Source organism: Habropoda laboriosa, unplaced genomic scaffold (assembly GCF_001263275.1).
Source record: "Habropoda laboriosa isolate 0110345459 unplaced genomic scaffold, ASM126327v1 scaffold88, whole genome shotgun sequence".
In the NCBI taxonomy this organism is placed as follows: Eukaryota; Metazoa; Arthropoda; class Insecta; order Hymenoptera; family Apidae; genus Habropoda; species Habropoda laboriosa.
In genome coordinates this window covers 1,506,820-1,525,947 of record NW_017100219.1, presented here as the reverse complement: position 1 = coordinate 1,525,947, position 19,128 = coordinate 1,506,820, and the positions used below count along the sequence as shown (strand labels likewise).

At 44.7% G+C, this 19,128-nt stretch overlaps 1 protein-coding gene across 1 annotated transcript; it reads right to left on the bottom strand.

Annotated features, from left to right (window-relative positions):
- Positions 1-10,725: 10,725 nt before the first annotated feature.
- LOC108570991 lies at positions 10,726-15,289 on the bottom strand. The gene is made up of 2 exons (XM_017932937.1): positions 15,004-15,289; positions 10,726-10,899 (listed from the first exon to the last, which is right to left on the bottom strand). Exons 1-2 carry the CDS (start codon positions 15,287-15,289, stop codon positions 10,763-10,765), a joined length of 423 nt encoding a protein of 140 aa, XP_017788426.1. The 3' UTR covers positions 10,726-10,762.
- Positions 15,290-19,128: the final 3,839 nt, after the last annotated feature.

Sequence of the window (19,128 nt, the reverse complement as noted above, 5' to 3'; positions counted from 1 at the left end):
GCTTTCGGCATGAACTTACGGGATGACCTAATAAATTCAAATAAAAGTCAGGATTACGATGAATTTTTCTTGTCGATGCAACTATTTTTCTCACATCTCGACTAGAATTTCCGTCACGAGTCTGACTCGTTGTTGTGGGTCAGGGGTCGGGAACCTTAAATGTTTAACAAAAATCTGCTGTTGCCACCACAGAACCGACAGTTACCCCCCAAAAAGTAACTATAATGCGTCGGTAAAGTAAATGTTTCGACGCGATTCTTAAATTAAAAATTAAATACCCGTTGGTTCATCTTTGAAAATTTTGACTCGACGAAGAAACTTACCACACTGTTCAAATAATATTTGATTCAATTTCTAACCTATTTCTGTACTCGTTGGTTCATCTTTGGAAATTTTCTCTCGACAAAGGAACTTACCACGCTGTCTAATTGGCATTTTATTCAATTTCCAACTTATTTCTATATCTCTAAAAGCTTCGACTCAACGAAGAAACTATGGACGAAACGATCTTTCGTTCAACTTCTAATCCATCTCCCTTCTCATTGTCTCCTCTTTGAAAAAACCTCCACGAAGAAATTCCATACAAAAATTCACCCCTTTCCCTTTTCTTGTTCTTCTACCTTCCAACGAACAAAGCCCTCGTCGTTCGATACTGTTTTTCACCGCGATCGATATAATAAAGAGGAAGGTGTCTCTCCAAGGCGAAGCTGTGGGTGCATTCAACCTGTCCGGAATTTAAAACCCCCGCACAATAACCTCTTCTTTTCGTAACGCAGAGAAATCCAAGACAGCGGCCGCGCCGCCGGTGAACTCGAGGAGGAGCGACGTGGAAAGGCCCAGACCAACGATGTAACGTTACACTGTTAAATCCCGTATGAAACGCTAGTCACCAGTACTCTCTTCTCCCCGTGAGTTACCGGATGCAGCAACGACCGCAACAACGTGACAGGATCTATGGTGTCTGGGAGGGATGTGTGTGCCTTATCGCGAGGGAAAGCTGCCGTGCCGTGTCCAAGTTCTACTTACCAGCGTGAAAGGTAACGTGTTCACGCTGTTTGCGATCCTAGATCGCCGCGATTTTCGCCTTTGCAATCGTGCAACCCGCCACGAATAGGGGCGGAGAGTTTGGAAGCTGATTAACCGTTCGAAGAACGATCTATCGTTGCTCCACTTTTCACTGGGACACGAGAAACGATATGTACTGTGTACAGTTGTTGGAAGAAATATAACGGTGTTGTAATGAGAAGATCTACGGAAGTATTAGGTGCACTTACGCCGTGTGATCATTTTTAAAACGTGTAATACGTAACCCTATGTGCATAATAGTATCTCGTCCCTTTCTAACTTTCTTGAGTTAAACAGATATTTCACGCTCTGCCCGAGTCTCTCACGGGATAAACTGTCGAAGGGTTGAAGGGGTAGTTTGAGGCGTCTGAAAGTGACAACGAGTAGGTTGTGTCTAAGTTTAATTTTGTCACTGTTCTAGGTTTTTGAGAAATTTGAAAAGATTTTGGAATACTTGTCAAAGTCTCTGATACGTCATGCAATTATTCGTTAAGTCAGACGTTCAAAATTTGAAAATTTGTTTCAGTGAAAATACAAATAGGTGAAGTTTGGGAATTTTTTTAATAGATAATTTCTGAATGAAAAGTTTCAATTTTTTCGGAGGATACGATTGTAACTTTCAGCTTCTTTCTTCAGTTTTTAAAAAGTGAAATTTTAACTATTTTTCGGAGACTTTTGAGGCTTTCAAGGCTGGATTGCTCGAAATGTTATTCGAGGCTTCCGGGTTAGAGAAGTGTCCAGTGGTAATTAAATTCCGACGTTTCGCCAACATTGCAATTAGCTTCATCAGAGAATCGAGATAATCGTTATCTGTGTCTCGGTACTCTGATAATGGTAGTTGCAATGTTGGCGAAACGGAGTGTGTTTTAAAGGGTTGGACCACCCTTGAGGCCTGAAAATGATACCTAACTTTGGCATTTTTTTTTAAGAAAATAATCGACCTAATCGAAAACTTTTCATAAGTGCTTTGTTATATTGTCCTTGAAGAGTGTACAAGTATTTTTTTCATTTAATTTCTTCGCAAAATGGCGGCGCTACAGCCGCTTCGCCGAACCTCTAATTCGCACGGTGTTGCGCCTTACTGTCACACGATTTGACTTAGAAAAAAAAAAAACAGAAATTACTACAGAAGCGCGTAGGAGTTTTATAGAAATGGTGAAAGAATCGAATTTTTCCCAAACATTTTAGTACAAAAATATCGATTGCGAATTTTGTGAAAATTTTCAGTGAACTTTTTTTTGGACGAAAATTGTCGGAGTTACGAACAACGCTGACTTCGAAACTGTGATTGTGAATAAAATTCGTTGAAAGTTTCAATTACCGACTAAAACGCCCCATTGAATCGCCTCTGATTTCAAAAACCCACCAAATGTTTCGTTGAAACTATTCAAATTACATTTTTCAAAGTATAAACCTCATACGTAGTCTTCGTCGCCACCAAAAGATCGATAACACGCGAAAGCAATGCATTCTTCCCCCAATCACGCCGTTATCTCCTCTCACCTGTGTCTCTCAGCCAACATATCTCCAACTATCTCTCAACGAGCCACAGTTCGCCTATCGCCGCGTTTTTCGCGAACAGAACCGATCCGCGCAACGTTTACCGCGATGACTGAGGTCTGTTCGCGAGGTGCAGCAGAACTCTGGCGTCGCTACTACGTTTAAAACCGCTTGTGCGTGCATCGAACTGCATTCCACACGCTTAATCCATCTACGTACGTCTATTTATAAGTGGAACAGCGTATGGCCCTCTTGCTCTCCGTGACACAAGCGTGTGCCAGTTCGACGTATACGCGCGAACCCCACACCGTGGGGAAAAACCAAACGAGCACATGCTTCGCTGTCGTATTCCAATATGTGTACACCTCGTGTTTAACCTCGAGAAAGGAAGTCTATTTCCGGAAAAAAGGCAGTACCTCGAAATATGGAGGAACACCCGGTCTCTGCATCGAGGGACAAACGAAGAAGAACTCGGTCTCGTTCGTTTTATACCGTCGAGAGGAGTGACTTTCGGTTAAAAATAATCCTGCACGCAGACGTAGGTCGAGCGCAAACAGTCGAGAGTATTTTCGAGGCTCGTCTCGCGATAATGGAGAAGAAACCGACCTATCCCCTCGATCGAAATTATTCGCGGTACAGCGTTCAACTTACCGTGAAACGCGGCGTTAAGAGGAAAGCGAGGTGCATTAGAGGGGACTGTGGCGGAAGGACGTTTCACAGTTTCGCGATAAATTTAAAACGCCTGCTGGATCCTCTGGTCGCAACAGCCGCCGTTCCGCTACCGCTTATCTCGAAATAAGTGGATGCACCGCGGATGGACAAATTGACCGAAGCTCGCTCTCCGCCTTTCAGCTGCACGGATAATGGACCTCGGTCCTCTCCTTCGATCAGATAGAACGTGGAATTTTAAGTGTCGCTGTTTTCAGCCGTGTCCCAGGTTTCTAGGCATTGGCGATAACCTAAATTTCACCGTACCGTAACGATATCACGCCACGCGTATTTGAATCGCGACTTCTTATCACGCAAACGTCGAGGATTGATTTTCGCGAGATCCACAGGGGCAGGACGCGCGACCCGTGGCCTCTAACGCGCGAAGGGAAGAAGGCCAACAGGCGCTTAACGATTCTCCGAGGCAGAGTCCCGGAGGCGGTGGTACGGAACGACCGAAACACAAACGGACACTCGGTTTTTCGCTCTTTATATTCAGACTGGAAGTGATTTCACGCTTCGAAGGACCTCTCTTCGGCCTCCAGACAGGATCTAGGCGAGGCATCCTGCCATGTTGATCCCCCTTCTTCGAGTAGCCTCACCTCCTAGCGAGGCGTTAACCACGGTAACTTCTATTTCTCTCCTCGTTTTTCACTCGGTTTTTCTTTGGCCCCCGCTGGTAATTTGCCGGTGTCGTAAAGCGAAATGGAGGATTGGCCGCGTCTAGTAGTAGCTCGCGAACGAACGGGAGAAAATGGAATGGAGGCGGTTGTTTCGCGTACCATGAGAAAATGAGGATTTCGAGGATTCTGTGGTTTCGAGGAACGTCGTACACGTTGCCGTGTGATCGAATTCGCAACGGTGATTCCGGGCGAGGAAGGCTACCGTGAGAGATAGGCGAAGAACACGAAGGACAACGCTACGGAACGACGATCTTGTTCGTTGGTTTGCTCGTTCGGTGGACATAACCCCGCTCGCTCTCAGTTCAGCTCTACGGTCGATCAGTTTTTGCGGTGAAGTCTTGGTCCAGCGAACAGAGAGAAGTGGAGAGGCTGGCCGTGGGACATCTGTCGTTCGAGAACCGCACGCTGTTGCAAATGCACTTGCACTCTCTCTCTCTCTCTCTCTCTCTCTCTCTCTCTCTCTCTCTCTGGTAACTATAACTTACCCGGGCGAATCGATCCGTCGAAACTTCGTGGGTGTGTGTACGAGGGGAAGTGGCCCGGTTGAAATTTCATCGGGACCAGAAGTGGCTCCCTTCGCTCCATGGATTTTTTTACCTCCCTCTCGCGTTCACCCTCCGTCTTGCGTCAACGTGATTCACCTCTGCTCTTTACCTTTCTTCTTTTTCGTTTTCTTTTTGCTCCATTTCGTGTTTACCTTCCATTTGGAAATTGAAGGCGGTTCTGTTTTCCGTGAACCCGATTGTTCTTCGATTGAACGTTTAGCGTGTACAGGGTGTATAAGAGTGAATAAAGTGGAAGAAAAGGCAAAAAATGGAGGGAAGTTTTGTTATTTGATTTAAAATTTCGCAGTCAAATGGCACTTTTTTATTGAAATTCACTGTGGCCAACCTTTTTATGAAGTCTAACACACTTTGTCAGTCTCTTAATTCTTTCGATTACTTTTTACACAGTGTTAGAGGATTTTGATCCAACAATGCTCGTTTATCTTTGTGTACCAAATGACTATTTACCCGTGTATTTAAATAAATAAATTCAGTAAAGAAAAATATACACGTTCATCCAAAAAAGCATAGGTGACCTTGAAAAGAGAAAATTGCATTTATAAAAAAAATTTTAAGGTCACATTATCTTCCATGTTTAAATGCACGTAGAAGTGGAAAAATATATACACATTTATACAAAAAAAACAACAAAACAAGTACCGTATTTTTCGGACCATAAGACGCACCTTTTTACATAGAAAAATCGACTTAAAGTTGGAAATTAAAATACGAACCTTTATACTGTATCGAGGCTATTAGAGAAGTACGAACGGTGACATTAACGAGATGAGTGAATATTGCCAGTACGAATTATTTGAACAGTAAATAAATTAAGTAAGAATTTGAAAATATCTTTATATACCTAATAAAACATTCTTTTCTAAAAATCGTCCCACGAATTTGGGGTGCGTCCTGTGGTCCGAAAAGTACGGCAATTTAAATAAAAAATAAAAAACTGTATTCCATCTTTTTCACCCTTTGAAACCATTTAACCCTTTCACCGCGGCAGATTTCAATACTTAACGCGCGAGCCAGACGGTAGATGTTCAACTACAGCCTCGAAATCTTTTGTTCCGACCGCGTCGTTTCAAAATTAGGGTAGAAGTGTGCAAAGAATGAAATGAACATGAAGGTAGACGCACCTCCAGTAACACGGTACGAGCAAACGTTCCAACGTTGAATTAATTAAATCACTCCCACCGTCACAGCTGCAGAAAACAATTATCCGACCTATTTTACCCAGCTCACCCTGTATGCAGTTTCTTCGACGCAGCAGTATTTACTCGTGCAATTCTCAAGTGGCGTTCGAACACTCTTCTTGGCCAATCGACCGATTTATGGCGACGTTCGAACGTTCTCGTTGCATCGAGTGTGTCGACAGAATTACTGTCAATCGTTAATGAGCACCGCAGTTTCGCTCGATCCACCATGTGGGACCGTCGCCGTACAGCCAACCTCGTCCTTTTTCTTCTTCTTCACTCGGGACGTTCCTTTTTTTTCCCCCCGCGTAATTTCCACTTCCTTTCCAAGCATCGACACGTGCACTTTCTTGCACGCGCATCCGACCCAGTTCAACATCCACGTCTCTCCGACTTCTCCTTCTTTCTCCCTCTCTTAAACATCCTCGAACCGTTCGATTCCTCGCCATTCTTCACCTAGGAGTAATCGTAAATAGCGCGACCACGTGTTTACGCCAACGGACAGCGACCGTTCGAAATCACGTTACCAGTCCGGAATAACTAATGGACGAAGATCGTGCAGAGAGAGAGAGAAAAGGAAGAAGGGGTGACAGAGAAAAATGGCAAACGATCCTCGCGTGTTGAAACGGTCATCCCGACCAGTTTCCGCGAAAAAGGGTCGAAAGTTCGGTCCGCTCGATAGTGAATGTCCTTTAATTAGAGCAGTCTGTTACTCCCCTCTGAACACGCGTGTTTACAGGGTATTAGTTAATATACAGAGGCGAATGGGGCCTCGTAGACAGGGAAAAAGAGAAAAAGAGAGGCGCGTGCCACCGTTGGAAAGCGAAATGCCACTCGGCAAGTTCGTTAGGCCATTGTGGGCATCGTTTCGGTGGCTCTCGATCGGGCATTACCCTCCTCATTTACCATTCTTCGATTCACCGGAATGATCGTAATTTATTACCCCGATTCTGTTACCCTCCCTCCTCTCCCCTAACTTCTCTCGGTAGCTGGCCCGTATTTGTCCGTTGAATTTTCTGTTGGTCAAACAGCCACGGTACGATAGGAAATTTTTATTCGAGGCGATCTGAAGGAACTCGTCTTCCCTCGCCGCTCGATACGATTTATCATCGCACGCAGGTTCTCAGGATCAGACGTCCTTTCTTTCGACGTAACGGCTCGGAGAACGTACCGGAACTTTGATTTACCAGGAATACAAACCACCCCGTGTACACGATTAAATTTAAAAAAAACGAAGTGAAAGAACGTTTAATCAGCGTCGAAAAGTGATATTCCTAGGTTTTCGTGGGGAACAGAGGAAACGCTCGATCGTGCAGGGCACCGGAGAAAGAGAGGGAATAAAAATCGGTAGAGGCTGTACATCGAATGATCGTTAATGAACCCGACGGTGCATAAAAAACGTGATCGATTAACCCCGGTTCTCGTTAAAGAGAAGAGGTTTTTGATCGATCGGGCCACGAACCGGCGATCGATCAAAATCGATCGGTCGGAAGTTCGCTGGGGTCAGGTGTAATTTCGGCGTATACCCGCTCCGCGACTAATTCAATCAATTAAGCCTGCGTTACGGGGCAGCGAGTTACACGTGTACCAACGATAAACGTTCATTAAGCGACAAGGTGGCGCACCTGGATTTCGTAGCCAACGGCCAGAGAATCCTGAAACACGAAAATATGATCTACGTCCACGTTCTTCTTCTTCTTCTTCTTCTTCTTCTCCTCCTTCTTTTCTCCTATAATTTACCCCGACTACGCTGTAACGTTCTTTTTGCTTTACACTTCTCCGACTCCTCTCTTTCTTTCGCTCTCTCGAGTAATTGGATATCGCAACGACCAGGTCCTTAACGATCTTGGATACAATAACGCGATGAGGTCACGTCCTGTTTTAGGTTTCCAATTATACTCGAAAGCTGCGTGGCAGGATTCGAGAGGTGCGCGGCTGCTTGTGCAGTTCTTCTTAACGTAAAGATTCGTTAAAATCGTCTCGTTCGATGTGACGTTCCTTTGTCGTTTCGACCCTGTCTTAGGATTTTAACGAGGGACGGTGAATTTTTAACCACGGCTGCGAAATTTCTTATCTCGGCCGTGTTGTCGTTTTGAAATTCGGTTTGGTCAGTTACGACGGAAGTGCGGTGAAGAGTATAATTGTCTCGTTCTCGAACTCTGTGTGGCCACTTTGCTTGCAGAAACAGGGGAAAAAGATAATATGCACGCAGCTTGAAGAAACTCGTTTGAATAAAATCTGTACGTTTTTTTAGTAATAATTACTGCGATTTTTTTTATTTATAAAAAGTATAATTCCGACCAGTAAGACTGCCATGCCTACGGAAAGTTCGACCGCAAAGAGTTAAGTGTTAAATTAAGGTGCAAGCGTATCGAAAGGCTCTAACAGTATAGTGCGAGTAAATTTTCAAAACGCCTGTAGACGCCAATAGCAATGAAAGGGTTAATTAACACCTTCACTGCCGCGCCAAATTTAGGTACATATTGCTCTCAGGGGGGCCACAAGAAAATTTTCATTATTCCAAGCATAATATTATTACCTTTTTTTCTTTAATTCAGAATAATGTCTAGTTAGCTGCGATATTGAAAATTTTTTAGTTGAGGACATTCATTTTAGTTACTTGTTCCATAACGGTTGCAAACTTTTCCTTTTGGCCGTATCATTTTTTAATATTTGTTTCGTCGAATTAACGTGGAAGCGTGCAGAGGATAAAATCAAGCCTTAGCTTAATATAGAAGTGGGCCAAAAGTCATAGCATAATGCGAACAAATTTTCAAAGCGCCTATAGGCGCCAATAGCAGTGAAATTAACGCCTTGACTGCCACGCCAAATTTAAATACACGCTGCTCTCAGGGTTTCACAACAGAATTTTCAATTTAAATACACGCTGCTCTCAGGGTTTCACAACAGAATTTTCATTATTCTAATTAGAAATTTTTTTTTTTCTAAATTCAAAATATCTAATCAGCTGCGATATTGAAAATTTTTTAGTTGACGATATTCATTTTATTTTGCTACGCCTGGACTTTCCGCGGCGCTGCATCTCTGTACGGTTTGACACGGAAAGCGCGTAAATAACGTAACGCTGCGATTTGTGTGTCTGGTGATGCTTTCCACTATAAAATTTACACATCGGAAATAGAGCTATAGGTGAATAAATTGTAATTTATTTACACGCGAAAGCCACTATAGCGGCGTTCTGTAGCTAAGAAATTAATTATTCTAAACATTCGAGGCACTCTGGTCATCGATGACCATCGAGGAAAAGATCTACTGTCACAGGTGACCCTTTGCGGTCCAAATAGTCCTTACTCATTTGGTCACTCTGAGAGAGTCCACGTAGTTTCCCTTTATTAACCCTTATCGGTCGTATGTCACGTGGGAGGTGGCATAATTTTACAGTTTACCTAAAGTGTAAATATAAATACTTATATACACAAAAATTTCTGTTTGAATCAAGTAATTTTAGTTAACCTTCCTTTATAATAAAAGCTGAAATAAAACTCCGACCTAGTGGCAGGTAAAGTACAAAATGCTAACGTCCGATAGGGGTTAACCATAAAATACTACGTTTCAGTGTAATATCAATGCATGAAAAATTGGTTTATCATCGTTATATATCTATCCGAAGGCAAAAATTCTTACGTCGAGTTCGCAGAATCGCAAAGGGTTAACACGAAGCTGTTGGAAATGGAATGTTTCGAACGAGATTGCGTTCGATTTTAAACAGGATTGCACAGTGGCCAGGAACTGGATGTATTAGTTACCATTATCGAAATGACCAGCTAGGATGACAGCCATTAAAACCATGAACCAGCTGCTTCCCTTCGTACTGTTCCCCCATGGTGGAAGACCCTGCGGTGCATCACGCATTATAATTAACCGTATATGTACATATTTATGTATATATCGTTACGTGTATATGTGTGTATATTACGTTCAGCCACCCCCAAGCTCGTACCACGTCAGAGATAAGTAAATGCTCGAACACGCGTGTACACAGGGTGTGCCAAAAGCACGTACGAAACGGTCATTATCAGATTTCTTTTCTCTATGCAGGACAATTTTTTCAGTTAGATACAGTTCGTGCTTTCGACGTGCAAGTTTGTGGTACGATACATATTGGAACTTTTAATTTAATTTAGCGATGGTCGATGCGGTTATTATGACTCACCCTCTAGTTTACCCCACACACGTGCCTTTTAGACCACCATGGTTCGAATCCAGGTGGATGTTACAAAACGTCCGTTACAAAATAGCACTCGTATCTCTCAGCTGCCTAATTTTCGACCATTCCACCAGCACATGTGCAACGATCAAAGAATTACCTAGGTAATTGCTAATATTCGACGAGTTTTACATGATTTTTCTACGATTTAGACGGTTTAAACGTACATTTAGAAGGGAGGGGGATTGAATGAAAGTACAATCGTGTATGTATGAAAGCACGGCCGTTTATTGTTTGATTTCGCTTAAATAACTAGATGACTAGAGTTTTCTATAATCCTAAGTGGCTCAGATATACATAGGACTTTCTCCGATATCTCGGCGGACGAGATTAAACAACGTGGAGTTTCACTTTCGTAATCAGTTATTCTTTGGAGGCGCTGCATTGTGTTGATTCGTGGAAGAATCAACCGATTCAGGCTCTCGACGGCTCACTTCTACGATGTCTCAATTTAAACAACCTATCGGCGTCAACCGCGTCACGCTTTGGCCACGGCGAAAGACTTGTCTCGTCGCGGTCAAAACTATCCTACTCTCGCGGTTGGGCTACGTTGTCACGTCGCGAAGAAAGCGAAACGAGAGAAGTGAGCTCGTCCAAACCTCCGTATACGTACAAATATTATCACCTGTGACGCAGTATTTACAGTAAACGTTACGATATATAATTAACGATTGGTAATTAACGCTTAAATCGTGGAAGAACGTCGACGATCGAGCGAAATGTACAAACACGTCGACGTGTATCGCGGAAGAACGACGAATAAATATACAGGGATCATATATACGATTCGGGGGAGGGGGAGTACGCAATTAAATACGCGTTTCTTCATCTCCTTCAATTCTGCGCCGCCTTCTTCGATGATTTCATCGTTTTCGACGCTTTCGTCGCGTCGCTCTGCTGCTTCGCCGCGTCCACCGATGATGCAAGGGGCTTCTTATTCACCTCGCATACCTTCCGAGCTCGCCAGTAATCTGCAACAAACGAAACAGGCCAAGTTTTAGATTAGTATGCACATTTTGTGGTCAATTAAAATTTACTGTACGATACGCGCGGCGCTCGACGCATAACAATAACCAAACTCTAGTCACTTTCTCGACTAACGTATGCGTCTATATATATATTCTTTTTCCAAAAAGAAAAAGAAGGAACGGAAGAAATTTTTCAACGGAACCCGTTGCGACATCTCTTGCAAAACGAGAAGGGTCAGAGCTTCTAGAGACGCGGTTTAACAGAGTAAGAGAGAGAGAGAGAGAGAGAGAGAGAGAGAGAGAGAGAGAGGCGAGACCACGCGAGAAGCACGAAAATTTCCACAACAAAAGCCACGGACGGACAAAACATCTCGTGGACAGTCTATTTTTGATCAGGTAACCACCTGAGCGCCCTTGCTGTCTCCCTTTTTACTCGATCTCTCGTCCCTTTCTCTGAGCCCGCAGGTGCGATTTCGCGTTAATGGCATCACGCTGGCAACTTCTTGTTTACATTGTTCCCGTTTCTTTTTTTTCTGCCCGATTCCATTTTTTGAAAGAGATTGGAAGTAACGATTGGAATTAGGGAGGGACAATCTAACGATCTATAAATCTTATCGACGACCTTTCATCTGGATTCTGTCCGCAAAAGGGAAGTGTTTAATTCGAGGAACGCTCGTTTCTCGATAATGACAAGCGCACAGGCCACCGATGAAATCGGCGAGGTGGCCACATGTCCGAGGACACGCCGATCCTTTCTCTCCTCCTCCTCCTTCTCCACCCTTTTCGCGCTGGTCCGCCATATGGCGCGCGCGAAACCAAGCTTCCTCGACCAACGTCGTCCTCTGGTTTCTCTCCTCCCGGCTTGAATTCCGTCGAGGATTTCGCCTGTCAACATCTGTTTCCTCGCCTAGCCTCCTCGGCCACGCCACGAAATATCTCTCTCCACCCCGGTGCCTCGGTTTCCCTCGTGTATCGCGCGGCGAACCTACGTCTACTACCTGTCCATATGTTTCGAGAAACGAGATTTCCTGAACAAAGATCGAGATTACCTTTGTCCGTCCCCGGATCCCTCCACCCTCGTTCACCTCGAGAGTTTTTCTATCGAACCGAGAGAATTTCCACCGGACGATTCGAGAAAAGGAGGTCACAGTTCCTTCTCGATTCACCCGAAAGAACACGCGCGAAGAAGAACCTGAATTCTTCCTTCGTTCCATTCCAAATACCGTCTTTTCAAGACGTTTAGAGGTAGGGGAAAGAAGAAGGTCTCTAACGATTCGTAGCGTGAAGTTAAAGGAATCGGGATGGAATCTTCCAATTTCGACGTCGAATGTCCCTTTCTTCAGTCTGGTAGCAGCAACGAAATGGGTGAACGCAGTGGAAATTACGGTAGCGACAGGTGTTGCGCGACCTTCGGAAGGTCCCGTGGCTGGTATCGCGTGTTCGCGAGTCTGATTTAATCGTGGGAAAAAGAGACACTGAAATCGTCGTAGAGGCTAAGCGTGGGTTAACAGGTGCTGGTGGAAAAGGGTTTGTCGCTGTGTCTCGCTCCGTTGACTTTTCACTTCAACGACAAGCTCAGCAACGTGTTATCGTAACAGACTCATTTGTAGAGACTCTACCGTGCGCTCTTCTTTTTCGCGTCTCTTTTCAGCGCAGTTATGCGGAGATGAGATGTTGGAACACTAATAGCTAAAACAGTACAGAGGACAGGAAAATCATCCTCTCAACCTCCAATCTAAGTGACTGTAGTGTAACAGCGACACATCTATTCGCAAGCATTATTATTATTGGTTGTGAGTCGATCGTATCTAGAAGAACGTCAACGAGAGAAATTCGACCGAGGGAGATACCATGGGTATCTAAGTATTCTCACTCTATAGTATCCTCTGATATGATACCGAGGATACCTATACCTAGAGTGAGGACACTAAAAGTGAGATTTCTTCGAAGGTATTAGGTGGAGCGTCCAATGTTCTGTTTTACCTCCGCTCAACCTCCACTCTAAGTGACTGTAGTATAACAGCGATCGTATCTAGAAGAACGCGAACGAAAGAAATTCGACAGAGCGAGGACCCTAAAAGTGTCGTATACCTCTCTCCTATCTTTCGTTAGTTTTTAGTCATCCTGCCTCCTTTCCTTAACTGTAAACAAATCCGCATCATCCTAACGTTAGTCACCCCGAAACCTAGACCTCCACATCATCCTTTACTCAGCGCTGAACCTAGACCTCACCGCCTCTCCCTACATTCACCTCTGGGACCAACCCCTACTCTCGTACTTACCGAACCTATATCTAGAAACCTTTTCCGTCGAAACAGCAGATTTTTGTCTAGTGGTCTTCACGCACCGAACGTCACCGAACTGTCGAATAAAGTCGAATAGTACTACGCGCAGAGTAGCATCCTTATTTCGTCCCAGTTTCCGTCAGGCTCTCCTACCGCGTACCTATTGAAAATAATAAACCAACGCAAGGAATCGCGAGCCGCGGAATACAACAAAAGTAAGATTTCTTCGAGGACATTAGATGGAGCGTCCAATGTTTTGTTTTAGCTTCGCTCAATCTCCAATCTAAGTGACTGTAGTATAACAGCGATCGTATCGAGAAGAACGCGAACGAAAGAAATTCGACCGAGTGTGATACCCTAAAAGTAAGATTTCTTCTGATGCATTGAGTGGAGCGTCCAATGTGCTGTTTTAGCTTGCAGTCGGTGCACCGCCATCTCGCCTCCGCATAGTACGTACAGAGAGTAATAATTCCTGGAAAATACAGGTAGTACGCTAAGTAACGAAATAATTGCTCTGAAAAAGCCACGAACGAAGTATGCACATGGTCGATAAGACATGATATCCATGGTGCATTTGGTCGGGCAATTTCAGGTATAACCTCCCCGTATGATTTCGGCCCGAGGAATTCGAAGAATCCGATCGCAAGTTGGTCTTGCTCGTTGAAAACTGGGGCCCTTGGATGAGTCAGAGAGGACCCTTCAGGTATTTCGTCCACCGTCGAACGCGGTGGACTCGTGACTCATTCCGCGTGATTCACTAGTCAAACGTTTTCTACGGGAAACACTTTCTAGACCGTATTTATAATGATTCGTCACTCTTTCTATCTGCGTCAGTGGTAAGTAATGCAACCGGGAGGAAACGTGTTCCTCTTGTTCTCTCCCCCCTCTCGTGATACGATCGAATCGATCGAGCAAAATGAACGAGATTACGCTTTCGAAGAGACTATACGTGCGCGCCTAATGGATGGCTGACGAGAGCAGAGGAGAAGAAAGGGAAGGTCTACACAGGGTCCGACTAACGATGGGTTTGTAATTTTGGAAAGCGATAGCGGTCAGCCACGACGGCGGCGGCAGCGACGGGCGGCAGGGTCGAAAGTTTCGTCTGGATGGCCGCGCGTAAAACCAGAAGCTCTCTCGAGGAGGGCCAGAAGAGGGAGGGAGAAGGCGGAAGAGGCGCGGAGCGAGGCTAGACTAAGAAAACAGGTCGGAGCCACGCGACCGGCCTGCGCCTGCGCCTCTCGTATATACCTTCCCTTTCCTCGCCGAACGCTCGCGCTTTCCCGCCAAAAACCTGCGATGCTCTCTCACCAACCACCATGCCTACGCTCAAGTTTATCTCGGTTTTCTTCGTATTTTCTCTAACGTATTACTCTCTCGCTCTCTCTGTGTGAATATTTTTTTTAACCAAATTTGTCAGAAAATGTGTAAACGTTTAATCATTTTGGAGTTCACTATGCAAGTGGAACGACGTTAATTAACAGTAACCTCCAAAATGAGTTTCCCGCCATTTTACGTCGAGACGGAGCGAGACAAGAACGAAGGAATTTATACGATCAAACTGGAGCAGACTACTTAGAGCTCGTTACCATTTATGGGAAGCTTATGAAACTCCATAACCGCGAGCTTTCCAAGTAGCGCTGAGTCACACGCTTGATGCACCGCCGCGTACAAACCGAGAAGAGTCGTTTGCTCCATTATCTTTTCACCGCGGAGAAATCTAGCCCCGTGTAGTGGTATATTCCGAGTCGCGCGTAGCCTCGACCATGGCGTTCTAATATAATCGGGCGACGATTATCAATCGAGAAAATATCTGTGTACTCACCGTGAATACTCGTCTGTTTCGAGTACGGATTGCTTCGTTTCCTTGGCGACTGCTCGTACTTGTCGTGATGCTTCCTCTGATAATTATTCTCTTTGTCCTCTGAACGGGGATCGACGCCCCATCGCTTCGCGAATTTACTCCGTTCGGCGTCCAACGCCTCTTGGAGCATCTCCACGGTTTCCCTCGAGTTCGGTTTGCCGAACAGGCAACGTGGTACGCGTGAAGCCATCGTCGTGCTGGACAACACTGTGAAGTGAACTTCGCGACAGATCGAAGCTGCCAGCATCTCGAAAACTTCTTCTGTTTCGACGACAAATCCGGAGCGAACGAATAATACGGAAACTCTCACTCGATGATACGTATGCGGCTTCACCACTTTTCCGACGATTCTGAACGAGAGCGGTCCGCTCCGCGACGAATTTCCAATGATTCCAACACAGCCGTATCGAACGATGCGCTCTGGCCCGTTTTCCTCGTTTCCCTGCGTTCAGTGTTCCACCGCCAGCGATTCTCGCGAAGTCTCGTTCAATTTCCTCCGACTTTTCTGTCAACTTTTTCTCGAAGATTCTCCCCCTCTTCTTCGACAAAATCACCAGACCCGAACTAGACTTGTAAGATGAGCGAAGCCCTTGGTCTTCACCGTACGACGGCCAGACTCGTTCTGGTTGAATCTTCAAGGCGACGAGGCTTGTTTCAAGTCCGCCGTTCGCCGCAGCCACGAGGTCCGGTGCCCTTCCACCGGCTGCTCGAATTCAAATCTGATTGGTGCGCCAACGTGGCTGCGCGGTAGAAATGGCGCGCACTTGGCATCGTTCCGTTTCCCTTTCACCAACGCAGTCTCGCTTTGTCCGTCCAACAGGCCACGCTACTTTCCTCGTTCCGTAGTATCGTTCTCTCCCCCCTTCACCCCCCTCTCTCTCTCTCACTCGTTCGTCCCACGAACCAACGTCCAACGGATTATGCTAAGCGATTTTGGTCAGAGAAGGGAAGAGGCTCGCGCCATAAAGCCTACCTTTTATTTGTTTCTAAGTAGCACGACGTATAGAGCGATCACGATCACGCCGCGGACTGTTCTCCTGTTCGAGTGCGCCGCGTGCTTCCTCTTTCCATCGTTCTCCTTCCCTTTTTATCCTCGCGTTTCTCCGCGCGTGCGTCTACAACGTCACACGATTCTCGGCTACTCTCCTACCTACTATCTTTTTGTCCATTGTATTACGTTCCTTCGGGAACGCTATCTACAGCCAGTATGTATTGACCGATAACATCGGCGACGATTCGTCCGCATGGAAACCTTGTCGTACGTTGTTAAATCGGCAAGTTACGATCGATCGTCTTTAATTATACAGGCGAAAAATCTTCGAAAGCTCGCGCACAGTCTAATTACTCGAAATTACCCGAGCAGTCTGGTGAAGGGATGAGTTCGTGCGAACGTCAAGAATTACGTGGCTCCGTCTGTGTTTTCACGGGAAGCCTGGCGTTCTGCGCCCGAACGAAAGAGCAAAAAAACGAAAAAGAGAAAAAAGAACGATCGTTCGAGAGCAGGTGGACCAGGCGGTGAAAGAGAGGGAGAGGCGACGTAGGAACAAGTTTCGCGTTGAAAATTCACCGTCGCGATTCTTTTTCTCTCTAGGGGCCGGCAACGCTTTTGCAACAATGATCAGGAAACACCTTGATCGCGATGAAACACACCACGTTGTTCGTTATTTTACGTCGATTCGATTTTCTTGCACCGGCATACAGACGTAAGTACACACATACGTACTGTTTCTACTCGTAGAGGTGACGTTGCGTCAGAAATACGCAAAGCGATAGGGGTTCGTGTTTTTGTATGGCGTATTGTGAATGTCATCCAAGGTCGGAATTTCATTTTGGTACAAGGTCTTCGATACCCCCACTGGACTCTCTCCTTGCAAACACGCCCTTTTCTATATTCCCCTTTTCGACACTCTAACCAGATTAGTGCGCGTCACAATTGTAACACGTGACAGTGGAACGTTGTAATTGCGATCGGTTTCGCTAGTAGAAGGGAAATGTAGCAGAATTTGACAAATATATGAAAATGGAAGGACACGGCTCTTGTGTATCACGGTTTCGTAGCGATGGGGGTAAATTCGACCGTTACAGAAACCGAGCTGAAAAACACGGTGCACCGTAGATCATGCGGGCACACGAGCTCACGTGCGTTCGTGTATACGTGCAGCCAGGCTTCGAGTATGACCAAAAGCATGGACAGGTGAACACCGTGACCACGATGGCCAGCCGGCGTAACGATTATTACCGAGGTTTTTGATTGCTCTCACAGATTTTTTTTTTTTTGTTTTTTTTATTTTAGACGCCTTCTAGATGCTGCTATTAGGTTAACGTGTTCGTTGCCAAGGTTTTGTTGAAGCATCGTCTTCTATCCTACGAATTATTTTGATTCATGTTTTTAATATTCGAATTTTTTATCGATACGAGGGATCTATGTGTACTTAATATTTATCGAATACTCAAACTGGGGAATTTGTGCGATGTGTTGTAATGGATAATACCGTTCCATCGTGGGAATTGATGCGTCACACATACGTGTGACGTGTTAACCCTTTAAGTCCCAGTGGGACTGAAGAGTAGCACACTAGAAATCCATGATTTTCACATTTTTGTGCATTTCAAATCTGAAGTATCAGGGTCATCCTGTAAGTTCGCGTCGAATTTTAGAATTTAGATGAATATTCCCAAGGAACCTTTAAATTTGATAGAAAAAGCGTAAGCGTCTTCTCATTGCAAAAATTCTTTTCGTTCTTTTGGTAAGGTCGTTATATCGTCGCTGTAGAAATTCTTCGAATTTCCATTCAAATATTTTTCTTACGGGATCACCTGATGTAGACTATTTTAACTCTGAAAAAAATTCTACAAGTTTAAAACACTTACAATAGAGGGTTAATAAAAATTATAGTTATAAATAGTTAATAAAAATTCATTGGAATGTACGAGACTTTCATATTTTTCTAATTATTTCCTAGGCGTATAGAACTATGTGTGCCATTTATTTTTGCCATAAAATCGAAAGTATAGCACAATACGAAAAATGAAAGAAAGTAATGAAACAACATTGCACTTTTTCAGGAATTAGTTGCAGACGTGCAAAAATAAAAAAAAAAAGAAGAGATACGATAAAAATGATTAAAAACATTTGTCCCTCGCTCAACGTTACTTGCGTTCACCTGACAAAGTTACGCAATAACGTAGACATTTTAACATACAACAACAGCAGACGATATTTTCATATTTTTTCCCCCGAATTTCGTCTCGGAAGGCAACGATCGTAGAAAGGGGGTCCTCGAAGGGAACAGCGACTTCCTCCTTATTTAAACGCGAGAACGCCGATATATCCGTGGGGGATTTTTCAGTTCGAAGGCCCCGCGCTCTCCCCAACCGGAGTTCGTTACTTCCGGTCCCCGACACCCAGACCGGAACACACGGGGAACACGGTGACGTCAGTGCATCGTCGAAAATTAGAGAGAAACCGATCCGCAGGGGTTCCGCGTGTCAGGATGTAGTTAATACCGGCGACTTTCAGCCCGGGCCCAAGACGATTACGAGCAGGGCCCGATCATTTTCCACGCGCCTGAACGTTGTAATAGACGAAACACGGTTTAAACGGCCACCGAGTTGGCCAATTTTCTCTTTCACCACGTTGTACTTCGTTTCCATGCAAAACATGCCCACTTGCTCTCCCTTTTTTCAATTTCTCGCTGTTATTTTGGCACGAATCTCACGATTATCCCTTTGGTTATGGGAAACGTGTGTACAGGGTGGGCTAAGCGAAACAGGTTAATTATCTTCTTTATTTAAATGGCTTCGAAAGGTGAATACGATAGACTTTTTTTTTAACAGATCACGCATGTTTCTTTTTATACGAATATGTATATGTGTAGAAGGCGTTGATGTGCATTTAATGTGACCTTAACACTAGGTTTACAGAAATTTCTTATTACCTATCTCTACGTACACGTGTCGAACTGACGCACGAATGAAAACCACGCAGTTTCTTTAACATTTATAACAAGCGTGAGTGGTAGGAAAGAAATGTAAACGACTCCTGTAATTTTCCTCGTGAAATTCGAAATGCGTGAAAATCACGCA

Excerpts from the sequence above, each read along its gene's own strand:
- LOC108570991 (XM_017932937.1), bottom strand. The coding sequence starts at position 15,289 with ATGCTGGCAGCTTCGATCTGTCGCGAAGTTCACTTCACAGTGTTGTCC. Across the intron at positions 10,900-15,003 it reads GAAACAGACGAGTATTCACG|ATTACTGGCGAGCTCGGAAG; the intron begins GTGAGTACACAG and ends CGTTTGTTGCAG.